This window comes from Bufo gargarizans, unplaced genomic scaffold (assembly GCF_014858855.1).
Source record: "Bufo gargarizans isolate SCDJY-AF-19 unplaced genomic scaffold, ASM1485885v1 original_scaffold_2052_pilon, whole genome shotgun sequence".
Classification (NCBI taxonomy): Eukaryota; Metazoa; Chordata; class Amphibia; order Anura; family Bufonidae; genus Bufo; species Bufo gargarizans.
In genome coordinates, this window is record NW_025334623.1 from 196,588 (window position 1) to 221,372 (window position 24,785).

General features: G+C 47.8%; 1 protein-coding gene across 1 annotated transcript in view; it reads right to left on the minus strand.

Moving 5' to 3' along the window:
• Positions 1 to 24,785, minus strand: part of LOC122923913 (very-long-chain 3-oxoacyl-CoA reductase-B-like) — a 53,178-nt gene that overhangs the window by 4,382 nt on the left and 24,011 nt on the right. The window contains exons 6-7 of the mRNA XM_044274776.1: positions 8,557 to 8,601; positions 2,265 to 2,299 (exon numbers count right to left, since the gene is read on the minus strand). Coding sequence (XP_044130711.1) covers positions 2,265 to 2,299; positions 8,557 to 8,601 — 80 coding nt within the window. The remainder of the gene's footprint in view (positions 1 to 2,264; positions 2,300 to 8,556; positions 8,602 to 24,785) is intronic.

Consider the following 24,785-nt stretch of genomic DNA (forward strand, 5'->3'; position numbering starts at 1 on the left):
AAACTGATGTTACAGACTTTGTTAGCCCTTGAGGTGTTCCACACGGGTTAAAGGAAAATGGAGGTGAAATTTCAAAATTAATTTTTTTGCTGTTTTTTTTTATGTTAATCCATTTTTCCTGCAACACAACAAGGGTTAGCAGCAAAATGAACCTCAATATTTATTACCCTGATTCAGTAGTGTACAGATACATCCCATATGTGGTCATAAACTACTCTATGGGCACATGGCAGTGGTCAGAAGGCAAGGAGCGCCATATGGTTTTTGGGAAGATTTTGTTGAAATGCTTTTTAGGTGCCATGTTGTATTCACCTACAGTGAAAACCCCCAAAAGGTGACCCCATTTTGGAGACTACACCCCCCCCCCCCCCCAGACTTGTACTGAGCACTTTGACCCCACAGGTGTTTAACAGAATTTAGAAACACTTGGCTGTGAAAATATTTTAATTTCTTCCAATAAAATGCCGGACTACCCTGACGCTAATGTGAAAGTACCCTTAGCCCTAAATGTTTCATTTTCACGAGGGGGTAACAAGAAAAAAAGAACCCCATAATGTGTTACCCATTTTCTCCTGAATACGGCAACACCCCATATTTGGTTGTAAACTGCTGTAGGGGCAAACCACAAGACTCAGAAGGGAAGGAGAGCCATGTGGCTTTTGCAGCTCAGATTTGGATGGATTGGTTCGCGGGCACCATGCTGGTACTGAACAGGCTCTGGGGTACCAGTACTACTATTTTCTGACAAACATACGTGTTTCTCCTAGTGAGGACTTTATTTTGTTATTGCGGCGTACACTGGGCTGGAAAAATGACACCTTATCTTTGTTCTGCCGGTTAGTACGATTACACAGATACCAATTTTATAGAAAATTTGCCACTTTTACGCAAAGCATTTTTATAAAGAAAAATCAAGTCATAATTGTTTTATTTTTTGGGCGATTTTTTTTATGTGGGGGCTCATTTTTTGCGACATAAGGTGACGATACCATTTTAAGGGAACATATGGCTTTTTGATCAATTGATATTGCGCATTTTGTAAGGGTAGGTGACAAAAACGACAGTTCTGGTACTGTTTTATTTATTTATTTTTACAGCCTTCACCTGAGGAGGTAGATCATGTGGTGATTTTATAGAACAGGTTGTCATGGATGTGGCGATACCTAACATGTCTATTTTTTTTTTTTAAGTTTTACACAGTAAAAGCATTTTTGAAAAGAAAACATTTTGTGTTGCCATTTTCTGAAAGCCATATATTTTTTAATTCGTCAGGCGATTGTCCTTTGTAGGGACTCATTTTTGGCGGGATGAGATGACCGTTTGATTGGTACCACTTTGGGGTACATACGACTTTATGATCGCTTGGTATTGCACTTTTTGTGAGGCAAGGTGACCAAAAAATGACTGTTTTGGCACAGTTTTTATTTATAAATTTTTTATGGTGTGGGTCATGTGATATTTTTATATAGCCGGTCGATACGGATGCGGCGATACCTACCTAATGCCTATTTTTTCCCCACTATTTTTCTAACCGTTTTATATGACTAAATTATGGGAAAAAGCAATTTTTTTGCTTGGAACTTTTTTTATTATGTAGAACCTTTTTTTTTTTTTTACTTTTTTTTTTGTTCCACTATGGGACTTCAACTTTTGGGGGTCTGAACCCCTCTGCAATGCATTACTATACATCGTGTTTTGTAATGCATTGCCTGTCAGTATATTACACTGACATCATGCCTATGAGGACCACCCTGGGGGCTCCCTGTTTTCTCCCCTGCTTCTTCCTGCGCTTCGCTCCTCCTTGTTGCTGTTTATCTTCCTGGCTGCAGCTGTGACTTTCTGGCTACAGTGTTGAACTGCCTACACAATCACTGGCTTCAAAATTGATGTCATGTGCACTGCTGAGGCCAGTGAGTGGCTGCAGCTGTGACCTGTGTCCACAAAACTTCACCGCTGCAGCCTGGAAGCTGATGTCAGCAGCAGAAGGCCTGAGCACAGCGCTGGAAGCCACAGCGAGAAAAGGGGTAGATATCGATTTTTTTTTTATCACTGTTATAGTGACTGTCCGAGATTTCATTTAACTCATACAACCCCTAAAATATTCCCAGGTCCTGCAGCTTCACAGAAGCAAATATACTGTATTATTGTGCTGCTGAGAGACACCAGGAAATCCTGTGCTAACCAGACACCGCCATGTGGATAACCAGTAAGAGACAGGAAGCATTACAGAGCAGCAAAGATACAGCCCTCTCACCCCTCCGTACCTCACCACCAGTCTAGGTAACACAATCCGGGTCATCTGAAAAACACAACAAACAGGAGAAACATAAGAGCAAAACTGAGGAATATCACCCTGCAGGAGGAGGGGCCGACTCATAGTTCCTTCTATATGTATCACCCTGCAGGAGGAGGAGCCAACTCATAGCTCCTTCTATATGTATCACCCTGCAGGAGGAGGGGCAGACTCATAGCTCCTTCTATATGTATCACCCTGCAGGAGGAGGTGCAGACTCATAGCTCCTTCTATATGTATCACCCTGCAGGAGGAGGAGCAGACTCATAGCTCCTTCTATATGTATCACCCTGCAGGAGGAGGTGCAGACTCATAGCTCCTTCTATATGTATCACCCTGCAGGAGGAGGTGCAGACTCATAGCTCCTTCTATATGTATCACCCTGCAGGAGGAGGAGCAGACTCATAGCTCCTTCTATATGTATCACCCTGCAGGGGGAGGGGCAGACTCATAGCTCCTTCTATATGTATCACCCTGCAGGAGGAGGAGCAGACTCATAGCTCCTTCTATATGTATCACCCTGCAGGAGGAGGAGCCAACTCATAGCTCCTTCTATATGTGTCACCCTGCAGGAGGAGGGGCCGAATCATAGCTCCTTCTATATGTATCACCCTGCAGGAGGAGGAGCCAACTCATAGCTCCTATATGTGTCACCCTGCAGGAGGAGGGGCCGAATCATAGCTCCTTCTATATGTATCACCCTGCAGGAGGAGGGGCAGACTCATAGCTCCTTCTATATGTATCACCCTGCAGGAGGAGGGGCAGACTCATAGCTCCTTCTATATGTATCACCCTGCAGGAGGAGGGGCAGACTCATAGCTCCTTCTATATGTATCACCCTGCAGGAGGAGGGGCAGACTCATAGCTCCTTCTATATGTATCACCCTGCAGGAGGAGGGCCAGACTCATAGCTCCTTCTATATGTATCACCCCGCAGGAGGAGGGGCAGACTCATAGCTCCTTCTATATGTATCACCCTGCAGGAGGAGGAGCAGACTCATAGCTCCTTCTATATGTATCACCCTGCAGGAGGAGGAGCAGACTCATAGCTCCTTCTATATGTATCACCCTGCAGGGGGAGGAGCAGACTCATAGCTCCTTCTATATGTATCGCCCTGCAGGAGGAGGAGCAGACTCATAGCTCCTTCTATATGTATCACCCTGCAGGAGGAGGAGCAGACTCATAGGTCCTTCTATATGTATCACCCTGCAGGAGGAGGGGCCGAATCATAGCTCCTTCTATATGTATCACCCTGCAGGAGGAGGAGCCAACTCATAGCTCCTATATGTGTCACCCTGTAGGAGGAGGGGCCGAATCATAGCTCCTTCTATATGTATCACCCTGCAGGAGGAGGGGCAGACTCATAGCTCCTTCTATATGTATCACCCTGCAGGAGGAGGGGCAGACTCCTAGCTCCTTCTATATGTATCACCCTGCAGGAGGAGGGGCAGACTCATAGCTCCTTCTATATGTATCACACTGCAGTAGGAGGAGCAGACTCATAGCTCTCTTCTATATGCATCACCCTGCAGGAGGAGGGGCAGACCCATAGATCCTTCTATATGTATCACCCTGCAGGAGGAGGAGCATACTCATAGCTCCTATATGTATCACCCTGCAGGAGGAGGAGCAGACTCATAGCTCCTTCTATATGTATCACCCTGCAGGAGGAGGGGCAGACTCCTAGCTCCTTCTATATGTATCACCCTGCAGGAGGAGGGGCAGACTCATAGCTCCTTCTATATGTATCACCCCGCAGGAGGAGGGGCAGACTCATAGCTCCTTCTATCTGTATCACCCTGCAGGAGGAGGAGCAGACTCATAGCTCCTTCTATATGTATCACCCTGCAGGAGGAGGAGCAGACTCATAGCTCCTTCTATATGTATAACCCTGCAGGAGGAGGGGCAGACTCCTAGCTCCTTCTATATGTATCACCCTGCAGGAGGAGGGGCAGACTCATAGCTCCTTCTATATGTATCACCCTGCAGGAAGAGGAGCAGACTCATAGCTCCTTCTATATGTATCACCCTGCAGGAGGAGGAGCAGACTCATAGCTCCCTTCTATATGTATCACCCTGCAGGAGGAGGGGCAGACTCATAGCTCCTTCTATATGTATCACACTGCAGGAGGAGGGGCAGACTCATAGCTCCTTCTATATGTATCACCCTGCAGGAGGAGGGGCAGACTCATAGCTCCTTCTATATGTATCACCCTGCAGGAGGAGGAGCAAACTCATAGCTCCTTCTATATGTATCACCCTGCAGGAGGAGGGGCAGACTCATAGCTCCTTCTATATGTATCACCCTGCAGGAGGAGGAGCAGACTCATAGCTCCCTTCTATATGTATCACCCTGCAGGAGGAGGAGCCAACTCATAGCTCCTTCTATATGTGTCACCCTGCAGGAGGAGGGGCCGAATCATAGCTCCTTCTATATGTATCACCCTGCAGGAGGAGGGGCAGACTCATAGCTCCTTCTATGAGTATCACCCTGCAGGAGGAGGGGCAGACTCATAGTTCCTTCTATATGTATCACCCTGCAGGAGGAGGGACAGACTCATAGTTCCTTCTATATGTATCACCCTGCAGGAGGAGGGGCAGACTCATAGTTCCTTCTATATGTATCACCCTGCAGGAGGAGGAGCCAACTCATAGCTCCTTCTATATGTGTCACCCTGCAGGAGGAGGGGCCGAATCATAGCTCCTTCTATATGTATCACCCTGCAGGAGGAGGAGCCAACTCATAGCTCCTATATGTGTCACCCTGCAGGAGGAGGGGCCGAATCATAGCTCCTTCTATATGTATCACCCTGCAGGAGGAGGGGCAGACTCATAGCTCCTTCTATATGTATCACCCTGCAGGAGGAGGGGCAGACTCCTAGCTCCTTCTATATGTATCACCCTGCAGGAGGAGGGGCAGACTCATAGCTCCTTCTATATGTATCACACTGCAGTAGGAGGGGCAGACTCATAGCTCCTTCTATATGTATCACCCTGCAGGAGGAGGAGCAGACTCATAGCTCCTTCTATATGTATCACCCTGCAGGAGGAGGGGCAGACTCATAGCTCCTTCTATATGTATCACCCTGCAGGAGGAGGGGCAGACTCATAGCTCCTTCTATATGTATCACCCCGCAGGAGGAGGGGCAGACTCATAGCTCCTTCTATATGTATAACCCTGCAGGAGGAGGGGCAGACTCCTAGCTCCTTCTATATGTATCACCCTGCAGGAGGAGGGGCAGACTCATAGCTCCTTCTATATGTATCACCCTGCAGGAGGAGGAGCAGACTCATAGCTCCTTCTATATGTATAACCCTGCAGGAGGAGGAGCAGACTCATAGCTCCCTTCTATATGTATCACCCTGCAGGAGGAGGGGCAGACTCATAGCTCCTTCTATATGTATCACACTGCAGGAGGAGGGGCAGACTCATAGCTCCTTCTATATGTATCACCCTGCAGGAGGAGGGGCAGACTCATAGCTCCTTCTATATGTATCACCCTGCAGGAGGAGGAGCAGACTCATAGCTCCCTTCTATATGTATCACCCTGCAGGAGGAGGAGCCAACTCATAGCTCCTTCTATATGTGTCACCCTGCAGGAGGAGGGGCCGAATCATAGCTCCTTCTATATGTATCACCCTGCAGGAGGAGGGGCAGACTCATAGCTCCTTCTATGAGTATCACCCTGCAGGAGGAGGGGCAGACTCATAGTTCCTTCTATATGTATCACCCTGCAGGAGGAGGAGCCAACTCATAGCTCCTTCTATATGTGTCACCCTGCAGGAGGAGGGGCCGAATCATAGCTCCTTCTATATGTATCACCCTGCAGCAGGAGGAGCCAACTCATAGCTCCTATATGTGTCACCCTGCAGGAGGAGGGGCCGAATCATAGCTCCTTCTATATGTATCACCCTGCAGGAGGAGGGGCAGACTCATAGCTCCTTCTATATGTATCACCCTGCAGGAGGAGGGGCAGACTCCTAGCTCCTTCTATATGTATCACCCTGCAGGAGGAGGGGCAGACTCATAGCTCCTTCTATATGTATCACACTGCAGGAGGAGGGGCAGACTCATAGCTCCTTCTATATGTATCACCCTGCAGGAGGAGGAGCAGACTCATAGCTCCTTCTATATGTATCACCCTGCAGGAGGAGGGGCAGACTCATAGCTCCTTCTATATGTATCACCCCGCAGGAGGAGGGGCAGACTCATAGCTCCTTCTATATGTATAACCCTGCAGGAGGAGGGGCAGACTCCTAGCTCCTTCTATATGTATCACCCTGCAGGAGGAGGGGCAGACTCATAGCTCCTTCTATATGTATCACCCTGCAGGAGGAGGAGCAGACTCATAGCTCCTTCTATATGTATCACCCTGCAGGAGGAGGAGCAGACTCATAGCTCCCTTCTATATGTATCACCCTGCAGGAGGAGGGGCAGACTCATAGCTCCTTCTATATGTATCACACTGCAGGAGGAGGGGCAGACTCATAGCTCCTTCTATATGTATCACCCTGCAGGAGGAGGGGCAGACTCATAGCTCCTTCTATATGTATCACCCTGCAGGAGGAGGAGCAGACTCATAGCTCCTTTCTATATGTATCACCCTGCAGGAGGAGGGGCAGACTCATAGCTCCTTCTATATGTATCACCATGCAGGAGGAGGAGCAGACTCATAGCTCCTTCTATATGTATCACCCTACAGGAGGAGGAGCAGACTCATAGCTCCTTCTATATGTATCACCCTGCAGGAGGAGGAGCAGACTCATAGCTCCTTCTATATGTATCACCCTGCAGGAGGAGGGGCAGACTCATAGCTCCTTCTATATGTATCACCCTGCAGGAGGAGGGGCAGACTCATAGCTCCTTCTATATGTATCACCCTGCAGGAGGAGGAGCAGACTCATAGCTCCCTTCTATATGTATCACCCTGCAGGAGGAGGAGCCAACTCATAGCTCCTTCTATATGTGTCACCCTGCAGGAGGAGGGGCCGAATCATAGCTCCTTCTATATGTATCACCCTGCAGGAGGAGGGGCAGACTCATAGCTCCTTCTATATGTATCACCCTGCAGGAGGAGGGGCAGACTCATAGCTCCTTCTATATGTATCGCCCTGCAGGAGGAGGGACAGACTCATAGCTCCTTCTATATGTATCACCCTGCAGGAGGAGGAGCAGACTCATAGCTCCTTCTATATGTATCACCCTGCAGGAGGAGGGGCAGACTCATAGCTCCTTCTATATGTATCACCCTGCAGGAGGAGGGGCAGACTTATAGCTCCTTCTATATGTATCACCCTGCAGGAGGAGGGGCAGACTCATAGCTCCTTCTATATGTATCACCCTGCAGGAGGAGGAGCAGACTCATAGCTCCTTCTATATGTATCACCCTGCAGGAGGAGGGGAAGACTCATAGCTTCTTCTATATGTATCACCCTGCAGGAGGAGGAGCAGACTCATAGCTCCTATATGTATCACCCTGCAGGAGGAGGGGCAGACTCATAGCTCCTTCTATATGTATCACCCTGCAGGAGGAGGGGCAGACTCATAGCTCCTTCTATATGTATCACCCTGCAGGAGGAGGGGCAGACTCATAGCTCCTTCTATATGTATCACCCTGCAGGAGGAGGGGCAGACTCATAGCTCCTTCTATATGTATCACCCTGCAGGAGGAGGGGCAGACTCATAGCTCCTTCTATATGTATCACCCTGCAGGAGGAGGGGCAGACTCATAGCTCCTATATGTATCACCCTGCAGGAGGAGGGGCAGACTCATAGCTCCTTCTATATGTATCACCCTGCAGGAGGAGGAGCAGACTCATAGCTCCTCCTATATGTATCACCCTGCAGGAGGAGGAGCAGACTCATAGCTCCTTCTATATGTATCACCCTGCAGGAGGAGGGGCAGACTTATAGCTCCTTCTATATGTATCACCCTGCAGGAGGAGGGGCAGACTCATAGCTCCTTCTATATGTATCACCCTGCAGGTGGAGGGGCAGACTCATAGCTCCTTCTATATGTATCACCCTGCAGGAGGAGGGGCAGACTCATAGCTCCTTCTATATGTATCACCCTGCAGGAGGAGGTGCAGACTCATAGCTCCTTCTATATGTATCATCCTGCAGGAGGAGGGGCAGACTCATAGCTCCTTCTATATGTATCACCCTGCAGGAGGAGGAGCAGACTCATAGCTCCTTCTATATGTATCACCCTGCAGGAGGAGGAAACTCTTTACCGATATTATTTATGATAAGGATACTTACATGCACCATGGAAAATACATTGCAATTCACGAGGTTGTTTATTCCCTAAAAATAAGTAAATATAACATATTATTGCTTTTATATATAAACAGAAATATTTGTGATTGCGATCTTTCACTTCAGGAATCTCCAATCAGTGTTATTGGGGGGTGATAATGGTAGAGGGATATCTCAGGATATCATTACTGATTTTCTATCCTCCCGGATCTCATGTATCAGCAGAGGTTTAAGTACCCGCACCCCCGCTGATCAGATCTATACATGGTACCAGATATAAGCAGCAGAACTAAACAGTTCCATCTCTGTTGTAGTGGTCAGAGCTTGTTCCTGCAGAGCTGTACTCATTGAATTGAATGTGAGGTTCCTCAAAACAGCTGATCGGCAGCAATAGTAAAATCCTGGAAACCTTCTTTAATGTATAGCTTAGATGAAATTGTATCATCCAGGGAATCCGGCAGTTACATTTTTTATATAGATTATTGTACAGAACTAGAATGTAATTCACTATAGCACAGATACTCAGGATCAGCACAGGATAAGTATTGTATGTACACAGTGACTGCACCAGCAGAATAGTGAGTACAGCTCTGGAGTATAATACAGGATGTAACTCAGGATCAGTACAGGATAAGTAATGTATGTACACAGTGACTGCACCAGCAGAATAGTGAGTGCAGCTCCGGAGTATAATACAGGATGTAACTCAGGATCAGTACAGGATAAGTAATGTATGTACACAGTGACTGCACCAGCAGAATAGTGAGTGCAGCTCTGGAGTATAATACAGGATGTAACCCCGGATCAGTACAGGATAAGTAATGTATGTACACAGTGACTCCACCAGCAGAATAGTGAGTGCAGCTCTGGAGTATAATACAGGATGTAACCCCGGATCAGTACAGGATAAGTAATGTATGTACACAGTGACTCCACCAGCAGAATAGTGAGTGCAGCTCTGGATCAGCTGTTCCTGAGCTGCGATTACCTGTGGGTGTGGTCGCCTGTGGCTGTGTGTAGCTGCTGCTGCTGCTCCTGAGCGTTTGGAGGAAAATCTATCCACCTGAGGCCGGCTCTCTCCTCCCCAGGGGGAGAGTGGGTTCTCAGGCATGAGCGAGGGAAGCAAGCCCCAGGCTCCTGTTCCCAGCGGCAGGCCTTCAGGGGACAGGAGAAGCCAGCGTTTGGCCTGCATGGAGGACTCAGGGGTAAGAAGATCTGGCAGGAGTCGCAGTAATGTGGCTTCTGTCTCCCCTGAGTCTGAGGGTAGTAGGAAGAGCCGCAAGGCTGGATCCGCTAAGGAGGACCCGAATGCCAGCATGGGTGAGAGTGGCCCTTCCGGGGCCCAGCAAAAGCCGAGTGTTCACGGAGGTGAAGCAGATCTTGAGGAGGAAGGCTGGGGCGTACTGAGGGCCCGGGAGTCCATTTCCACCTACGGATCCCGGGTCATGAGCCACCTCCGTGAGTACGAAGACGCGACTAAGACCCTGAGGAGGCTCCGGGAGGAGCTGCGCGGCTTGAGGTCTTGTGTTGGAGTGGCCCCAAAGAGGAAGAAGCAGGGGCTGGAGAGCCAAATAAAGCAGCTACAAGCTGACATTGGCGAGATTGAGCAAAGGCGGACTGTACTCCGAGATAAAAGCGGCCCGTTTAAGGAAAAACTCCTAAACGAGGAACGTTTTCGGAAGATGGCGGAGGAGAAGGGGCAGATGGGGCAGCAGCCTGACAGCCAGGTGGAGAAGGAACCAGTCGTGCAGGAGGAGGATGATGATGATGACCAGCAAGATCCACCTGGCAGCCTGCAGGAGCAGATTCCGTACAGTGGGCCCCCTGCACGCCAAATAGCAAGGTCACCCAGCTGCGGCTCGGGGGATGAGTATGAGACCTGCGGCCCGGGAGGGGCCCTAGTGGAGGAGATCCAGCTCCTGGAGTCCCCAGTGCGTTTCCAGGACTTATGCTTTGGTGATGAGTTGCCACCGGAGACGCCTGGGGAAGGAAAGAAAAAGGCTAAGAAGACCAAGCTCCAGGAGCAGGTAAGATATGTATACACCCCCCTCCCTGGGACCCCCGGGTCGACCGCAGGGCCGGCTCACTGTATTAGCCCCTCTTCTCAGCCCAGCCCGTGTCCTGCAGTGGACTCGGTGCAGGAGAGAGGGGAGAGCGAGGTATCCGATATGGTGGTGAGCTCCGTCTCTGTTTGCAGTAACGGGGATGGAGCTGGTGCGACACCGGCTGAAAAGCCGGACAGGAAGGTTACTGCGGAGGATGAGAGAAAAATCTCTGGCGCTGGAGTTTGCTCCCTGATGGGAGGAGGGGGTGGCTCCACGCCACAGATGGCTGCAGGAGCTCCGATGGCTCCAACCGCTGATGATGCTGTTCCCTCGGGCCAGCAGAGGCATGAAGGAGCTGTCGAAGCTATGACGGTTACGCCTCCCAATGAAGGTCAAGAACTGAGGCCAAAGCCTTTGTTTTGTATTGGCGCTGCTGGTCCAGATGAGCGGCGCCGTGAAAGAACAGATCAGCAGCGTTTGGATCAGTGGCGCCCGGTAATAGATCAGCGGCGTCCAAAAGTTGTAAATGGTAGTACTGAGGAAGCGGAGGGCAATGATAAAAGTGGGGTTGGGGCTGTGGTCTGTCTTTTGGGGGCAGCTCCGACCCCAGGGCCCAGTGATGCTGAGGTACCAATAATTACACCAAAACACACCGGTTCAGCCAGTATGAGTGAGGGAGCAGGTGGGGGGCAGAAAATTATTTTTAATAAAAATATGTCTGGGGGTTTGGATGGTGGAGTGAATGGTGTTAGGAGGGAAGGAAGGGAGGTCGCAGAATCTGTTGTAAGTAAGGCTGGTTTGGGGATGGAAGATATGGAAGTGGGTGGTGGAGGGTCTTTGGTAAGCGGGGAGGGTGTGGAACCTGGTCCGGTTGCCCCCCCGGCTGTGGCAGCCCCTGTGCGCAGTTTTGCTACTGTCACGGCCGGGGTGAGTAGGGGACCCTCCTTGTCCTCTGGCTCTGGGGACGGCGTTTTGCAGCGGCGTCTTCTGGAGGCTCTAAAGAGAGGGGAGAGCACAATCAATGTAGAGGGGAGGGAGGTTGATCTATCCTTTTGGATAGATAGGCATGGCCTCTCAGCCTTCCGAGAGCAAAGGAGCGGGGAGACCACGTGGTCCCTCCCGACATCTGGGCAGGGTGCTCTCCGTAGGAATGTGGTCCGTCTGAGGTGGAGGGGCAGTGATACATGTCCTTCAAGATCAGAAGTTGTTGAGCTCCTTCTAAAGATGGGCTTCAAGGCGACAGACATCTACGCCTTGATACATCCCTATGGGACCCCTGAGTTCGATGTCAGCTTTGTTCGGCCGGAGGGACTTGAGCTCTTCTGGTCGAACTATGAGATGGCAAAGGACGAGCCCAGCTGGCGAGATTTTGCCGTCCAGGCAGTGTCTCGTCAGAACAATGTGAAGAGGGTGACCGTTCTAACCCGTAACGAGTCACTCTCGTGTATTGACATCATGACGTGGCTCGGCCGATATGGGGAGGTGGTGGAGGTTCCCAAGAAGAACAGGGATGAACATGGCATCTGGTCTGGGGCCTGGACGTTCATGGTAAAACTTAGGCTTTTAGGAAACACAGTTACTCACATACCATCTGCCACCTTCCTTGGAAGGGATCGCATCCAGATTTTCTACCAGGGTCAGCCGAAGCTCTGTCACAGATGCGGCAGCCCCACACACTTCAGTGCTAACTGCACTGTACAGAAGTGCGCGCTGTGTGGGGAGATTGGCCACCTCGCTGCATCATGTGCAGAGATTAGGTGTCACCTGTGTGGTGACTTAGGTCACCCATTCAGTCGCTGCCCTCATTCCTTTGCCAATGCGGTCAATGCCCCGGCGGGAGGAAGCCGTGAGGCCAATTCTACTGGGGCAGGGGCTGGCAGAAGTGAAGGAACAGAGGGGCCAGGGAAGAAAAGTAAGCAAAAGACGCCTGCCCAACTGAGGCGTCAGGAAAATCGCCGAAGGGAGAGGGAGATGGGTGAATCCCGGGAACCTCAGGCAACTGGGGAAGCTGGGATGACCCCTGATCTCACCCCTGAGACTGCTGCTACTGCTGAGGCCCAAAGGGACAGTGAGCTGGATGAGGAAATTAGGAGGATCCAGGAAGAGGAAGGTGCCATCTCCTCATTATCCCCCCATGACGGGGGAAGTGGGGGATGGCAAAAGCAGGGTAATAAACGTACAGGGAAAAAGGGAGATTTAAGATCTTCTCCCACCCGCCAGATGCCAAAGGAAGGTACAACCAACCCCCCTCTGATTAGTCTCTCAAACCGGTTCCAAGCCATTGGTGACACCTCCCCCTCCTCAGGGGAGGGAGCCGGTGGGGAGGTTTCGGGAGTCGCGGTGACACCTGGGCCTGCGGGGGACGCCGAGCCTCCTTCTACTGGGGAAAACATGTCCTCAGGGGTGGGGGCTGGCTTGGAGTCAGAGCACAAGGGCAGAGGTGAAATGGACACATCTGTTTGTTTGAAGAGGGGTAAGCCATCATCTGATGAAAAAGTTGGTGGGGGCAGTGGGAAAAGAAAGCCATCTAATTCAATCACCCATGATGGCGGCACTCACTCCGTTGACGCTGGCGTCCATTAATGTCGCCAGCATTAAGTCAGATACGGCTAGATTTGCGGCCTTTGATTTTTTCAGCCGGGTTGAAGCTGACATTTTGTTTTTGCAGGAGACCAGGCTGCCAGATTTGGCATCTGTATTTAAAGCTAAAAGGGAGTGGCGACGCGGATCCTCCTACTGGTCTCTTGCGGCCGAGCCGTATAGCGGGGTGGCAGTCCTTTTTACTGCACCGGTAGAATGCCGACGGGTTATTGAATTAGAAATGGGGAGGTGCCTGATCCTGGATGTCCTCATGAGGGGACAAGAACTTCGTCTAATTAACATCTATGGTCCCCAGTCCAAGTGGGACCGTAAGTGTCTCTTCATGAGGATCAAGCCCTATCTTTTTACAAGTCGGCAGGTGGTCTTTGGAGGGGACTTCAATACTGTCACGAGGCCCCAGGATAGGGGAGGTTCCAGGGACAAGCTGACTTACGACAGCATTGCGCTTAATAAAATAGCTAGTGAGGCTCGTCTGGTGGATGTCCACATCCGGCACACCCCAGGCCACCCGGGGTTCACCTATCATAGGGCTAGTTGTAGGTCTAGAATAGACAGGTTTTATTTAAAGGAGGAAGCCGTCTCTTCAGCCGTGTCCGCTGTGGAGGTGGAGTTCTCCGACCACTGTATGATTTTGTTTTCTCTGAATGTTGCAGAGACCCCCCGAATGGGAAGGGGCTACTGGAGGCTCAATTCGTCTCTCTTGGAAGAAGCGGAGATAAGACAGTCCTTTGAGGATTTCGTTCAGAGCCAGGTACCATTGCTGGATCTCTGCGGCAGTAAGTCTGAGTGGTGGGAGATCTTCAAGGAAAGGGTGGGGAGATTCTTCCGCCAGCTCTCGAGCCTCAGGAGTCTGAGTAAGTATCGCCTGTATCAGGGCCTGAGGAGGAAACTCGAACGTCTTGTCTCGACTGGGGGTAGCCGTGAGGAGATCTCCAGAGTGAAGTCTTTGCTTATGAGGTGTCAGTACGATAGGCACGCATCTTTGGTTTTTGAGAGGGATTACGGGAAATACCGCTCGCCCGACCCTTACAAAAACTGCAGGATGTCAGTGAGTAGTAAGATTGTGTCAGGACTGATTGATAGTACGGGTTCTCTGAGAAGGTCCAGATCAGGGATCCTGGAGGTTGTCAGATCCTTTTACTCACATCTCATGGCAAGGAGGGATCTTGATCGTGATAAGATATCGGCTTTCCTGACTGAAACTGTCCCTGAACCAGGGGTAGACCCCTCTCTTGACGGTTTGACGGAAATGATCAGTGAAGAGGAAGTCAGTCTGGTGATTGAGGGGCTTGCTCCCAAAAAATCACCTGGTCCGGATGGCTTAACATCTGAGTTTTACAAGACCTTTAAGGACACCTTAGTTCCCCTCTTGACTGAGGTATTAAATGAGTGTCTCTCCTCGGGTACTCTACCAAAGTCAATGAGGAGGTCGGCCCTGATCATCCTGTCAAAGGGTAAAGATCCTTTCCACATTGAGAATTGGCGTCCCATAGCGCTCCTCGGTGTGGACAGAAAGATTTTGGCAAAGGTGCTATTTAATCGGCTGGTGAAGTTTGCACCCCAGCTCCTTTCTGGGGCCCAGCATTGCTCTGTTCCCGGCCACAGTACTTTTAGTGCTGTGCTCAGTGTCCGGGAGGCCGTGGAGCAGGGCAGGGCAGGTCACTGGAAGGGGTACATGCTGTCCTTGGATCAGGCAAAAGCATTTGATCGTGTTAACCACGAGTACCTCTGGTCTGTCCTTCTGAGATATGGCCTGCCCGGGGGGTTTGTTGATTGGCTTAAGACCTTGTATGCAGGGGCAGAGAGTTTCCCGCTTGTGAATGGTTGGATTGGGCGTCCTTTTGGGGTGGGATCTGGGGTTCGCCAGGGTTGTCCTCTGAGCCCGCTTTTGTACGTGTTCGCGATCGATCCCTTCCTTAGAGGGGTTGATCGTGGGCCGTTGGCGGGCATCGGGATGGACCGGGCGGCTCCGGAGACTACACTGAGGGTGGTGGCGTATGCTGATGACGTAACTATCTTTGTGTCTTCGAGAGGGGAGGCAGAGTGGGTACTGTCTGAGGTAGAGCGCTACTCAGAGTCATCTGGGTCCAAGATCAACCGAGATAAGTGTGAGAGTCTCTGGCTGGGAGGTGGAGATCCTGGTTTTGATCTCCCGGACACCCTTCCAGAGCCCCAGGAATCTACAAAAGTCCTCGGCATTGAATTTGGCCAGGGGGATTACCCCCATCAAAACTGGGATAGCAGGCTTAAGATTGCCGCTCAGAAGGTGGACCAGTGGAAGGGTTGGTCTTTAACCCTCAGGGAAAGGGTGAACATTATCAAAACCTACCTGATCCCTTTGCTGTTATATCTGGGCAGTGTGTGCGTCTTGCCGGAACCTTTCTGGACTCGGGTCTACAGTCTGTTCTTCCAGATGTTATGGGGAAACAGACTGAACCTTGTCAAGAGGGAGGTTACTTACCGTACGAGGAGACTAGGAGGGTTGGGTATGGTCAACCCTGTGGTGTTCCTGGTGAACACCTTTATTAAGATTAATCTCTCGAACCTCTGGCAAGAGAGGGCTCCTCTGTGGGTAGCCTCCTGTCGGGGATGGTTTCGGCCTTTCTTCCAGGAATGGGAGACAGGGGGGCAAGTGAAGGATCTCCGCACACCACATGGGCATCTCCCGGCTTATGCTGCCCTGGTTCTGAAGGTATTACGTCGGTGGGGTCTGGGGATGTGGGAAATCAGGACTCAGTCAAGGAGACTCCTTGACCAGAGGGTTCTGTTGACCCATTTCCAGAAACCTCTGGCCCTCAGGGACTGCCCAGGTCGGGATCTGAGGGTTGGGTTACGGCTTTTAAATTCCAATAGGATCCCCTTGAAGTTCTTTGACTTGACTTGGCGCTGCTTCCATGGGAAACTGTGTGTGAGGGACAATCTGAAGTGTAGGAGCTCTGAGGACAGGGGGTGTCCCCGTGAGGAGTGCGGTGGTGTGCTGGAAAGCATGGACCACTTCCTGCTTCATTGTCCCTTTAACACAGAGGTTTACACCAGGGTGGGGACCTCCATTGGCTGGCCTAGGCTGGTCACTCTCTCCTATGCGGAATGGGCCTATGGAGCATTCAGACACCTGGGTGGTAGGGACCTTTGCACTTTATTCCTAGTCAGCTCAGTGGTCAGGTACTACACGTGGCATGCACGGTGTTTAGTTTCGACGCAACGCAAAATCCTCCCCGAGGATGAGGTGGTTAGGAACATTCTCGGAGACCTGGTGAAGGTGCGCTCTCTGGAGTACGAGAGGTTGGGGGCGGGTAGAGCCTCTCTCCTCTGGAGGGGTTTTGCCTTTAGGGTACCCTAGCCTGTTGTCTCCCCTCCCGGTGGTGGGCTGAAGCTGACACTGTAGATTTTTGTTTTGTTTTGGTGGCTGTATGAGGACATAGGGCTTGCAGGCGCCAAACTTGGGCTTTAATGGGTTGTGTGTGGCTGAAAAGCCTCACGGTGGGTGGTGAGGTTAAGGTCTACTATGTAATGTACTATGTAATGTAGTTTATATGTCTTTATGTCTATATATATTTGTATATTTGTATAGGTTGAGTTGTCGGGTGTAGTGTTAGGTTGGGTGGTGGGTAAATGGGGGGAGGGTTCCATGGAACATTGGGGACTTTGGGACATATAAGAAAATCCTGGGCTGGTTCATGGACGTCTATTATCATGTACTGGGGGCATGGGATGCGGGACCAGCTCAGGGACCCAAAAAAAAAAAAAATAAAATAAAAAAAAAAAAATATATATATATATATATATATATATATATATATATATAAAAAAAAAAAAAATTGTGTGTTGCATTGGGGTGGTGGTGGGTGGGCTTTTTGTAAGTTTAACTTCTGTATTTGTTAAGTGTAGGTAGGTGCAACCGGATCAGGAAGGTTAGTACATGTACATAGATATTGTAAATATTGTACATAGCTGGTGTTCTGTGGCGAGTGGGCTGGACCGGTGCTGTCTGCGCCGCGCTGAGGAGCATCATGTCCTGTATGGTTGGTTTGGTCTCTGTTTTATATATTTATTTATCTGTTTGTTTTAAAATTTTAATAAAAGAAATACAGGATGTAACTCAGGATCAGTACAGGATAAGTAATGTATGTACACAGTGACTGCACCAGCAGAATAGTGAGTGCAGCTCTGGAGTATAATACAGGATGTAACTCAGGATCAGTACAGGATAAGTAATGTATGTACACAGTGACTGCACCAGCAGAATAGTGAGTGCAGCTCTGGAGTATAATACAGGATGTAACTCAGGATCAGTACAGGATAAGTAATGTATGTACACAGTGACTGCACCAGCAGAATAGTGAGTGCAGCTCTGGAGTATAATACAGGATGTAACTCAGGATCAGTACAGGATAAGTAATGTATGTACACAGTGACTGCACCAGCAGAATAGTGAGTGCAGCTCTGGAGTATAATACAGGATGTAACTCAGGATCAGTACAGGATAAGTAATGTATGTACACAGTGACTGCACCAGCAGAATAGTGAGTGCAGCTCTGGAGTATAATACAGGATGTAACTCAGGATCAGTACAGGATAAGTAATGTATGTACACAGTGACTGCACCAGCAGAATAGTGAGTGCAGCTCTGGAGTATAATACAGGATGTAACTCAGGATCAGTACAGGATAAGTAATGTATGTACACAGTGACTGCACCAGCAGAATAGTGAGTGCAGCTCTGGAGTATAATACAGGATGTAACTCAGGATCAGTACAGGATAAGTAATGTATGTACACAGTGACTGCCACCAGCAGAATAGTGAGTGCAGCTCTGGAGTATAATACAGGATGTAACTCAGGATCAGTACAGGATAAGTAATGTATGTACACAGTGACTGCACCAGCAGAATAGTGAGTGCAGCTCTGGAGTATAATACAGGATGTAACTCAGGATCAGTACAGGATAAGTAATGTATGTACACAGTGACTGCACCAGCAGAATAGTGAGTGCAGCTCTGGAGTATAATACAGGATGTAACTCAGGATCAGTACAGGATAAGTAATGTATGTACACAGTGACTGCACCAGCAGAATAGTGAGTGCAGCTCTGGAGTATAATACAGGATGTAACTCAGGATCAGTACAGGATAAGTAATGTATGTACACAGTGACTGCACCAGCAGAATAGTGAGTGCAGCTCTGGAGTATAATACAGGATGTAACTCAGGATCAGTACAGGATAAGTAATGTATGTACACAGTGACTGCACCAGCAGAATAGTGAGTGCAGCTCTGGAGTATAATACAGGATGTAACTCAGGATCAGTACAGGATAAGTAATGTATGTACACAGTGACTGCACCAGCAGAATAGTGAGTGCAGCTCTGGAGTATAATACAGGATGTAACTCAGGATCAGTACAGGATAAGTAATGTATGTACACAGTGACTGCACCAGCAGAATAGTGAGTGCAGCTCTGGAGTATAATACAGGATGTAACTCAGGATCAGTACAGGATAAGTAATGTATGTACACAGTGACTGCACCAGCAGAATAGTGAGTGCAGCTCTGGAGTATAATACAGGATGTAACTCAGGATCAGTACAGGATAAGTAATGTATGTACACAGTGACTGCACCAGCAGAATAGTGAGTGCAGCTCTGGAGTATAATACAGGATGTAACTCAGGATCAGTACAGGATAAGTAATGTAATGTACACAGTGACTGCACCAGCAGAATAGTGAGTAGCAGCTCTGGAGTATATTACAGGATGTAATTCAGGATCAGTACAGGATAAGTAATGCATGTACACAGTGACTCCACCAGCAGCATAGTGAGTGCAGCTCTGAAGTACAATACAGGATGTAACTCAGGATCAGTACAGGATCAGTAATGTATGTACACAGTGACTCCACCAGCATCATAGTGAGTGCAGCTCTGAAGTACAATACAGGATGTAATTTAGGATCAGTACAGGATAAGTAATGTATGTACACAGTGACTGCACCAGCAGAATAGTGAGTGCAGCTCTGGAGTATAATACAGGATGTAACTCAGGATCAGTACAGAATAAGTAATGTATGTACACAGTGACTGCACCAGCAGAATAGTGAGTGCAGCTCTGGAGTATAATACAGGATGTAACTCAGGATCAGTACAGGATAAGTAATGTAATGTATGTACACCGTGACTGCACCAGCAGAATAGTGAGTGCAGCTCTGGAGTATAATACAGGATGTAACTCAGGATCAGTACAGGATAAGTAATGTATGTACACAGTGACTGCACCAGCAGAATAGTGAGTGCAGCTCTGGAGTATAATACAGGATGTAACTCAGGATCAGTACAGAATAAGTAATGTATGTACACAGTGACTCCACCAGCAGAATAGTGAGTGCAGCTCTGGAGTATAATACAGGATGTAACTCAGGATCAGTACAGGATAAGTAATGTATGTACACAGTGACTGCACCAGCAGAATAGTGAGTGCAGCTCTGGAGTATAATACAGGATGTAACTCAGGATCAGTACAGGATAAGTAATGTAATGTACACAGTGACTGCACCAGCAGAATAGTGAGTACAGCTCTGGAGTATATTACAGGATGTAATTCAGGATCAGTACAGGATAAGTATTGTATGTACACAGTGACTGCACCAGCAGAATAGTGAGTGCAGCTCTGGAGTATAATACAGGATGTAACTGAGGATCAGTACAGGATAAGTATTGTATGTACACAGTGACTGCACCAGCAGAATAGTGAGTGCAGCTCTGGAGTATAATACAGGATGTAACTCAGGATCAGTACAGGATAAGTAATGTATGTACACAGTGACTGCACCAGCAGAATAGTGAGTGCAGCTCTGGAGTATAATACAGGATGTAACTCAGGATCAGTACAGGATAAGTAATGTATGTACACAGTGACTGCACCAGCAGAATAGTGAGTGCAGCTCTGGAGTATAATACAGGATGTAACTCAGGATCAGTACAGGATAAGTAATGTATGTACACAGTGACTGCACCAGCAGAATAGTGAGTGCAGCTCTGGAGTATAATACAGGATGTAACTCAGGATCAGTACAGGATAAGTAATGTATGTACACAGTGACTGCACCAGCAGAATAGTGAGTGCAGCTCTGGAGTATAATACAGGATGTAACTCAGGATCAGTACAGGATAAGTAATGTATGTACACAGTGACTGCACCAGCAGAATAGTGAGTGCAGCTCTGGAGTATAATACAGGATGTAACTCAGGATCAGTACAGGATAAGTAATGTATGTACACAGTGACTGCACCAGCAGAATAGTGAGTGCAGCTCTGGAGTATAATACAGGATGTAACCCCGGATCAGTACAGGATAAGTAATGTATGTACACAGTGACTCCACCAGCAGAATAGTGAGTGCAGCTCTGGAGTATAATACAGGATGTAACCCCGGATCAGTACAGGATAAGTAATGTAATGTATGTACACCGTGACTGCACCAGCAGAATAGTGAGTGCAGCTCTGGAGTATAATACAGGATGTAACTCAGGATCAGTACAGGATAAGTAATGTAATGTATGTACACAGTGACTGCACCAGCAGAGTAGTGAGTGCAGCTCTGGAGTATAATACAGGATGTAACTCAGGATCAGTACAGGATAAGTAATGTATGTACACAGTGACTGCACCAGCAGAATAGTGAGTGCAGCTCTGGAGTATAATACAGGATGTAACTCAGGATCAGTACAGAATAAGTAATGTATGTACACAGTGACTCCACCAGCAGAATAGTCAGTGCAGCTCTGGAGTATAATACAGGATGTAACTCAGGATCAGTACAGAATAAGTAATGTATGTACACAGTGACTGCACCAGCAGAATAGTGAGTGCAGCTCTGGAGTATAATACAGGATGTAACTCAGGATCAGTACAGGATAAGTAATGTAATGTATGTACACCGTGACTGCACCAGCAGAATAGTGAGTGCAGCTCTGGAGTATAATACAGGATGTAACTCAGGATCAGTACAGGATAAGTAATGTATGTACACAGTGACTGCACCAGCAGAATAGTGAGTGCAGCTCTGGAGTATAATACAGGATGTAACTCAGGATCAGTACAGAATAAGTAATGTATGTACACAGTGACTCCACCAGCAGAATAGTGAGTGCAGCTCTGGAGTATAATACAGGATGTAACTCAGGATCAGTACAGGATAAGTAATGTATGTACACAGTGACTGCACCAGCAGAATAGTGAGTGCAGCTCTGGAGTATAATACAGGATGTAACTCAGGATCAGTACAGGATAAGTAATGTAATGTACACAGTGACTGCACCAGCAGAATAGTGAGTACAGCTCTGGAGTATATTACAGGATGTAATTCAGGATCAGTACAGGATAAGTAATGCATGTACACAGTGACTCCACCAGCAGCATAGTGAGTGCAGCTCTGAAGTACAATACAGGATGTAACTCAGGATCAGTACAGGATCAGTAATGTATGTACACAGTGACTCCACCAGCATCATAGTGAGTGCAGCTCTGAAGTACAATACAGGATGTAATTTAGGATCAGTACAGGATAAGTAATGTATGTACACAGTGACTGCACCAGCAGAATAGTGAGTGCAGCTCTGGAGTATAATACAGGATGTAACTCAGGATCAGTACAGGATATGTAATGTATGTACACAGTGACTGCACCAGCAGAATAGTGAGTGCAGCTCTGGAGTATAATACAGGATGTAACTCAGGATCAGTACAGGATAAGTAATGTAATGTACACAGTGACTGCACCAGCAGAATAGTGAGTACAGCTCTGGAGTATATTACAGGATGTAATTCAGGATCAGTACAGGATAAGTAATGCATGTACACAGTGACTCCACCAGCAGCATAGTGAGTGCAGCTCTGAAGTACAATACAGGATGTAACTCAGGATCAGTACAGGATCAGTAATGTATGTACACAGTGACTCCACCAGCATCATAGTGAGTGCAGCTCTGAAGTACAATACAGGATGTAATTTAGGATCAGTACAGGATAAGTAATGTATGTACACAGTGACTGCACCAGCAGAATAGTGAGTGCAGCTCTGGAGTATAATACAGGATGTAACTCAGAATCAGTACAGGATAAGTAATGTATGTACACAGTGACTGCACCAGCATCATAGTGAGTGCAGCTCTGAAGTACAATACAGGATGTAATTTAGGATCAGTACAGGATAAGTAATGTACAGTGGAGGAAATAATTATTTGACCCCTCACTGATTTTGTAAGTTTGTCCAATGACAAAGAAATGAAAAGTCTCAGAACAGTATCATTTCAATGGTAGGTTTATTGTAACAGTGGCAGATAGCACATCAAAAGGAAAATCGAAAAAATAACTTTAAATAAAAGATAGCAACTGATTTGCATTTCATTGAGTGAAATAAGTATTTGAACCCCTACCAACCATTAAGAGTTCTGGCTCCCACAGAGTGGTTAGACACTTCTACTCAATTAGTCACCCTCATTAAGGACACCTGTCTTAACTAGTCACCTGTATAAAAGACACCTGTCCACAGAATCAATCAATCAAGCAGACTTCAAACTCTCCAACATGGGAAAGACCAAAGAGCTGTCCAAGGATGTCAGAGACAAAATTGTAGACCTGCACAAGGCTGGAATGGGCTACAAAACCATTAGCAAGAAGCTGGGAGAGAAGGTGACAACTGTTGGTGCGATTGTTCGAAAATGGAAGGAGCACAAAATGACCATCAATCGACCTCGCTCTGGGGCTCCACGCAAGATCTCACCTCGTGGGGTGTCAATGGTTCTGAGAAAGGTGAAAAAGCATCCTAGAACTACACGGGAGGAGTTAGTTAATGACCTCAAATTAGCAGGGACCACAGTCACCAAGAAAACCATTGGAAACACATTACACCGCAATGGATTAAAATCCTGCAGGGCTCGCAAGGTCCCCCTGCTCAGGAAGGCACATGTGCAGGCCCGTCTGAAGTTTGCCAATGAACACCTGAATGATTCAGAGAGTGACTGGGAGAAGGTGCTGTGGTCTGATGAGACCAAAATAGAGCTCTTTGGCATTAACTCAACTCGCTGTGTTTGGAGGAAGAAAAATGCTGCCTATGACCCCCAAAACACCGTCCCCACCGTCAAGCATGGGGGTGGAAACATTTTGCTTTGGGGGTGTTTTTCTGCTAAGGGCACAGGACAACTTATTCGCATAAACGGGAAAATGGACGGAGCCATGTATCGTGAAATCCTGAGCGACAACCTCCTTCCCTCTGCCAGGAAACTGAAAATGGGTCGTGGATGGGTGTTCCAGCACGACAATGACCCAAAACATACAGCAAAGGCAACAAAGGAGTGGCTCAAGAAGAAGCACATTAAGGTCATGGAGTGGCCTAGTCAGTCTCCGGACCTTAATCCAATCGAAAACCTATGGAGGGAGCTCAAGCTCAGAGTTGCACAGAGACAGCCTCGAAACCTTAGGGATTTAGAGATGATCTGCAAAGAGGAGTGGACCAACATTCCTCCTAAAATGTGCGCAAACTTGGTCATCAATTACAAGAAACGTTTGACCTCTGTGCTTGCAAACAAGGGTTTTTCCACCAAGTATTAAGTCTTTTTTTGTTAGAGGGTTCAAATACTTATTTCACTCGATGAAATGCAAATCAGTTGCTATCTTTTATTTAAAGTTATTTTTTCGATTTTCCTTTTGATGTGCTATCTGCCACTGTTACAATAAACCTACCATTGAAATGATACTGTTCTGAGACTTTTCATTTCTTTGTCATTGAACAAACTTACAAAATCAGTGAGGGGTCAAATAATTATTTCCTCCACTGTATGTACACAGTGACTGCACCAGCAGAATAGTGAGTGCAGCTCTGGACCAGCTGGTCCTGAGCTGCAATTACCTATGGGTGCGGTCGCCTGTGGCTGTGTTTGGAGAAGCTCCAGGCATTCTTCAGATACATAAATGAAAAAAGGAAACTAAAACAAGGAATTACCAAATTAAAAACTAAAGAAGGAAGGTATATGGAAGAAGATAAAGAACTAGCTGACTGCCTCAATGAATACTTCTGTTCAGTTTTTACAAAGGAAAATGAAGGAGAAGGACCTCAGTTAGGAAGGAAGACTAATGAATCTTTTGATGCATGTGTCTTTACAGAGGAAGAGGTTCTAAGTCAGCTGTCTAAAATTAATACAAATAAGTCACAGGGGCCTGATGGGATACACCCAAAGCTATTAAAAGAGCTCAGCGGTGAACTAGCAAAACCATTAACAGATTTATTTAACCAATCACTGGCAACAGGAGTCGTCCCAGAAGATTGGAAATTAGCAAATGTTGTGCCCATTCACAAGAAAGATAGTAGGGAGGAATCGGGCAACTATAGGCCAGTAAGCCTGACATCAATAGTGGGGAAATTAATGGAAACCATACTTAAGGAGAGGATTGTGGAACATCTAAAATCCCATAGATTGAAAGATGAAAAACAGCATCAGTTTACTTCAGGGAGATCATGTCAAACTAATCTTATTGATTTTTTTGATTGGGTGACTAAAATAATAGATGGCGGAGGTGCAGTAGACACCGCTTATCT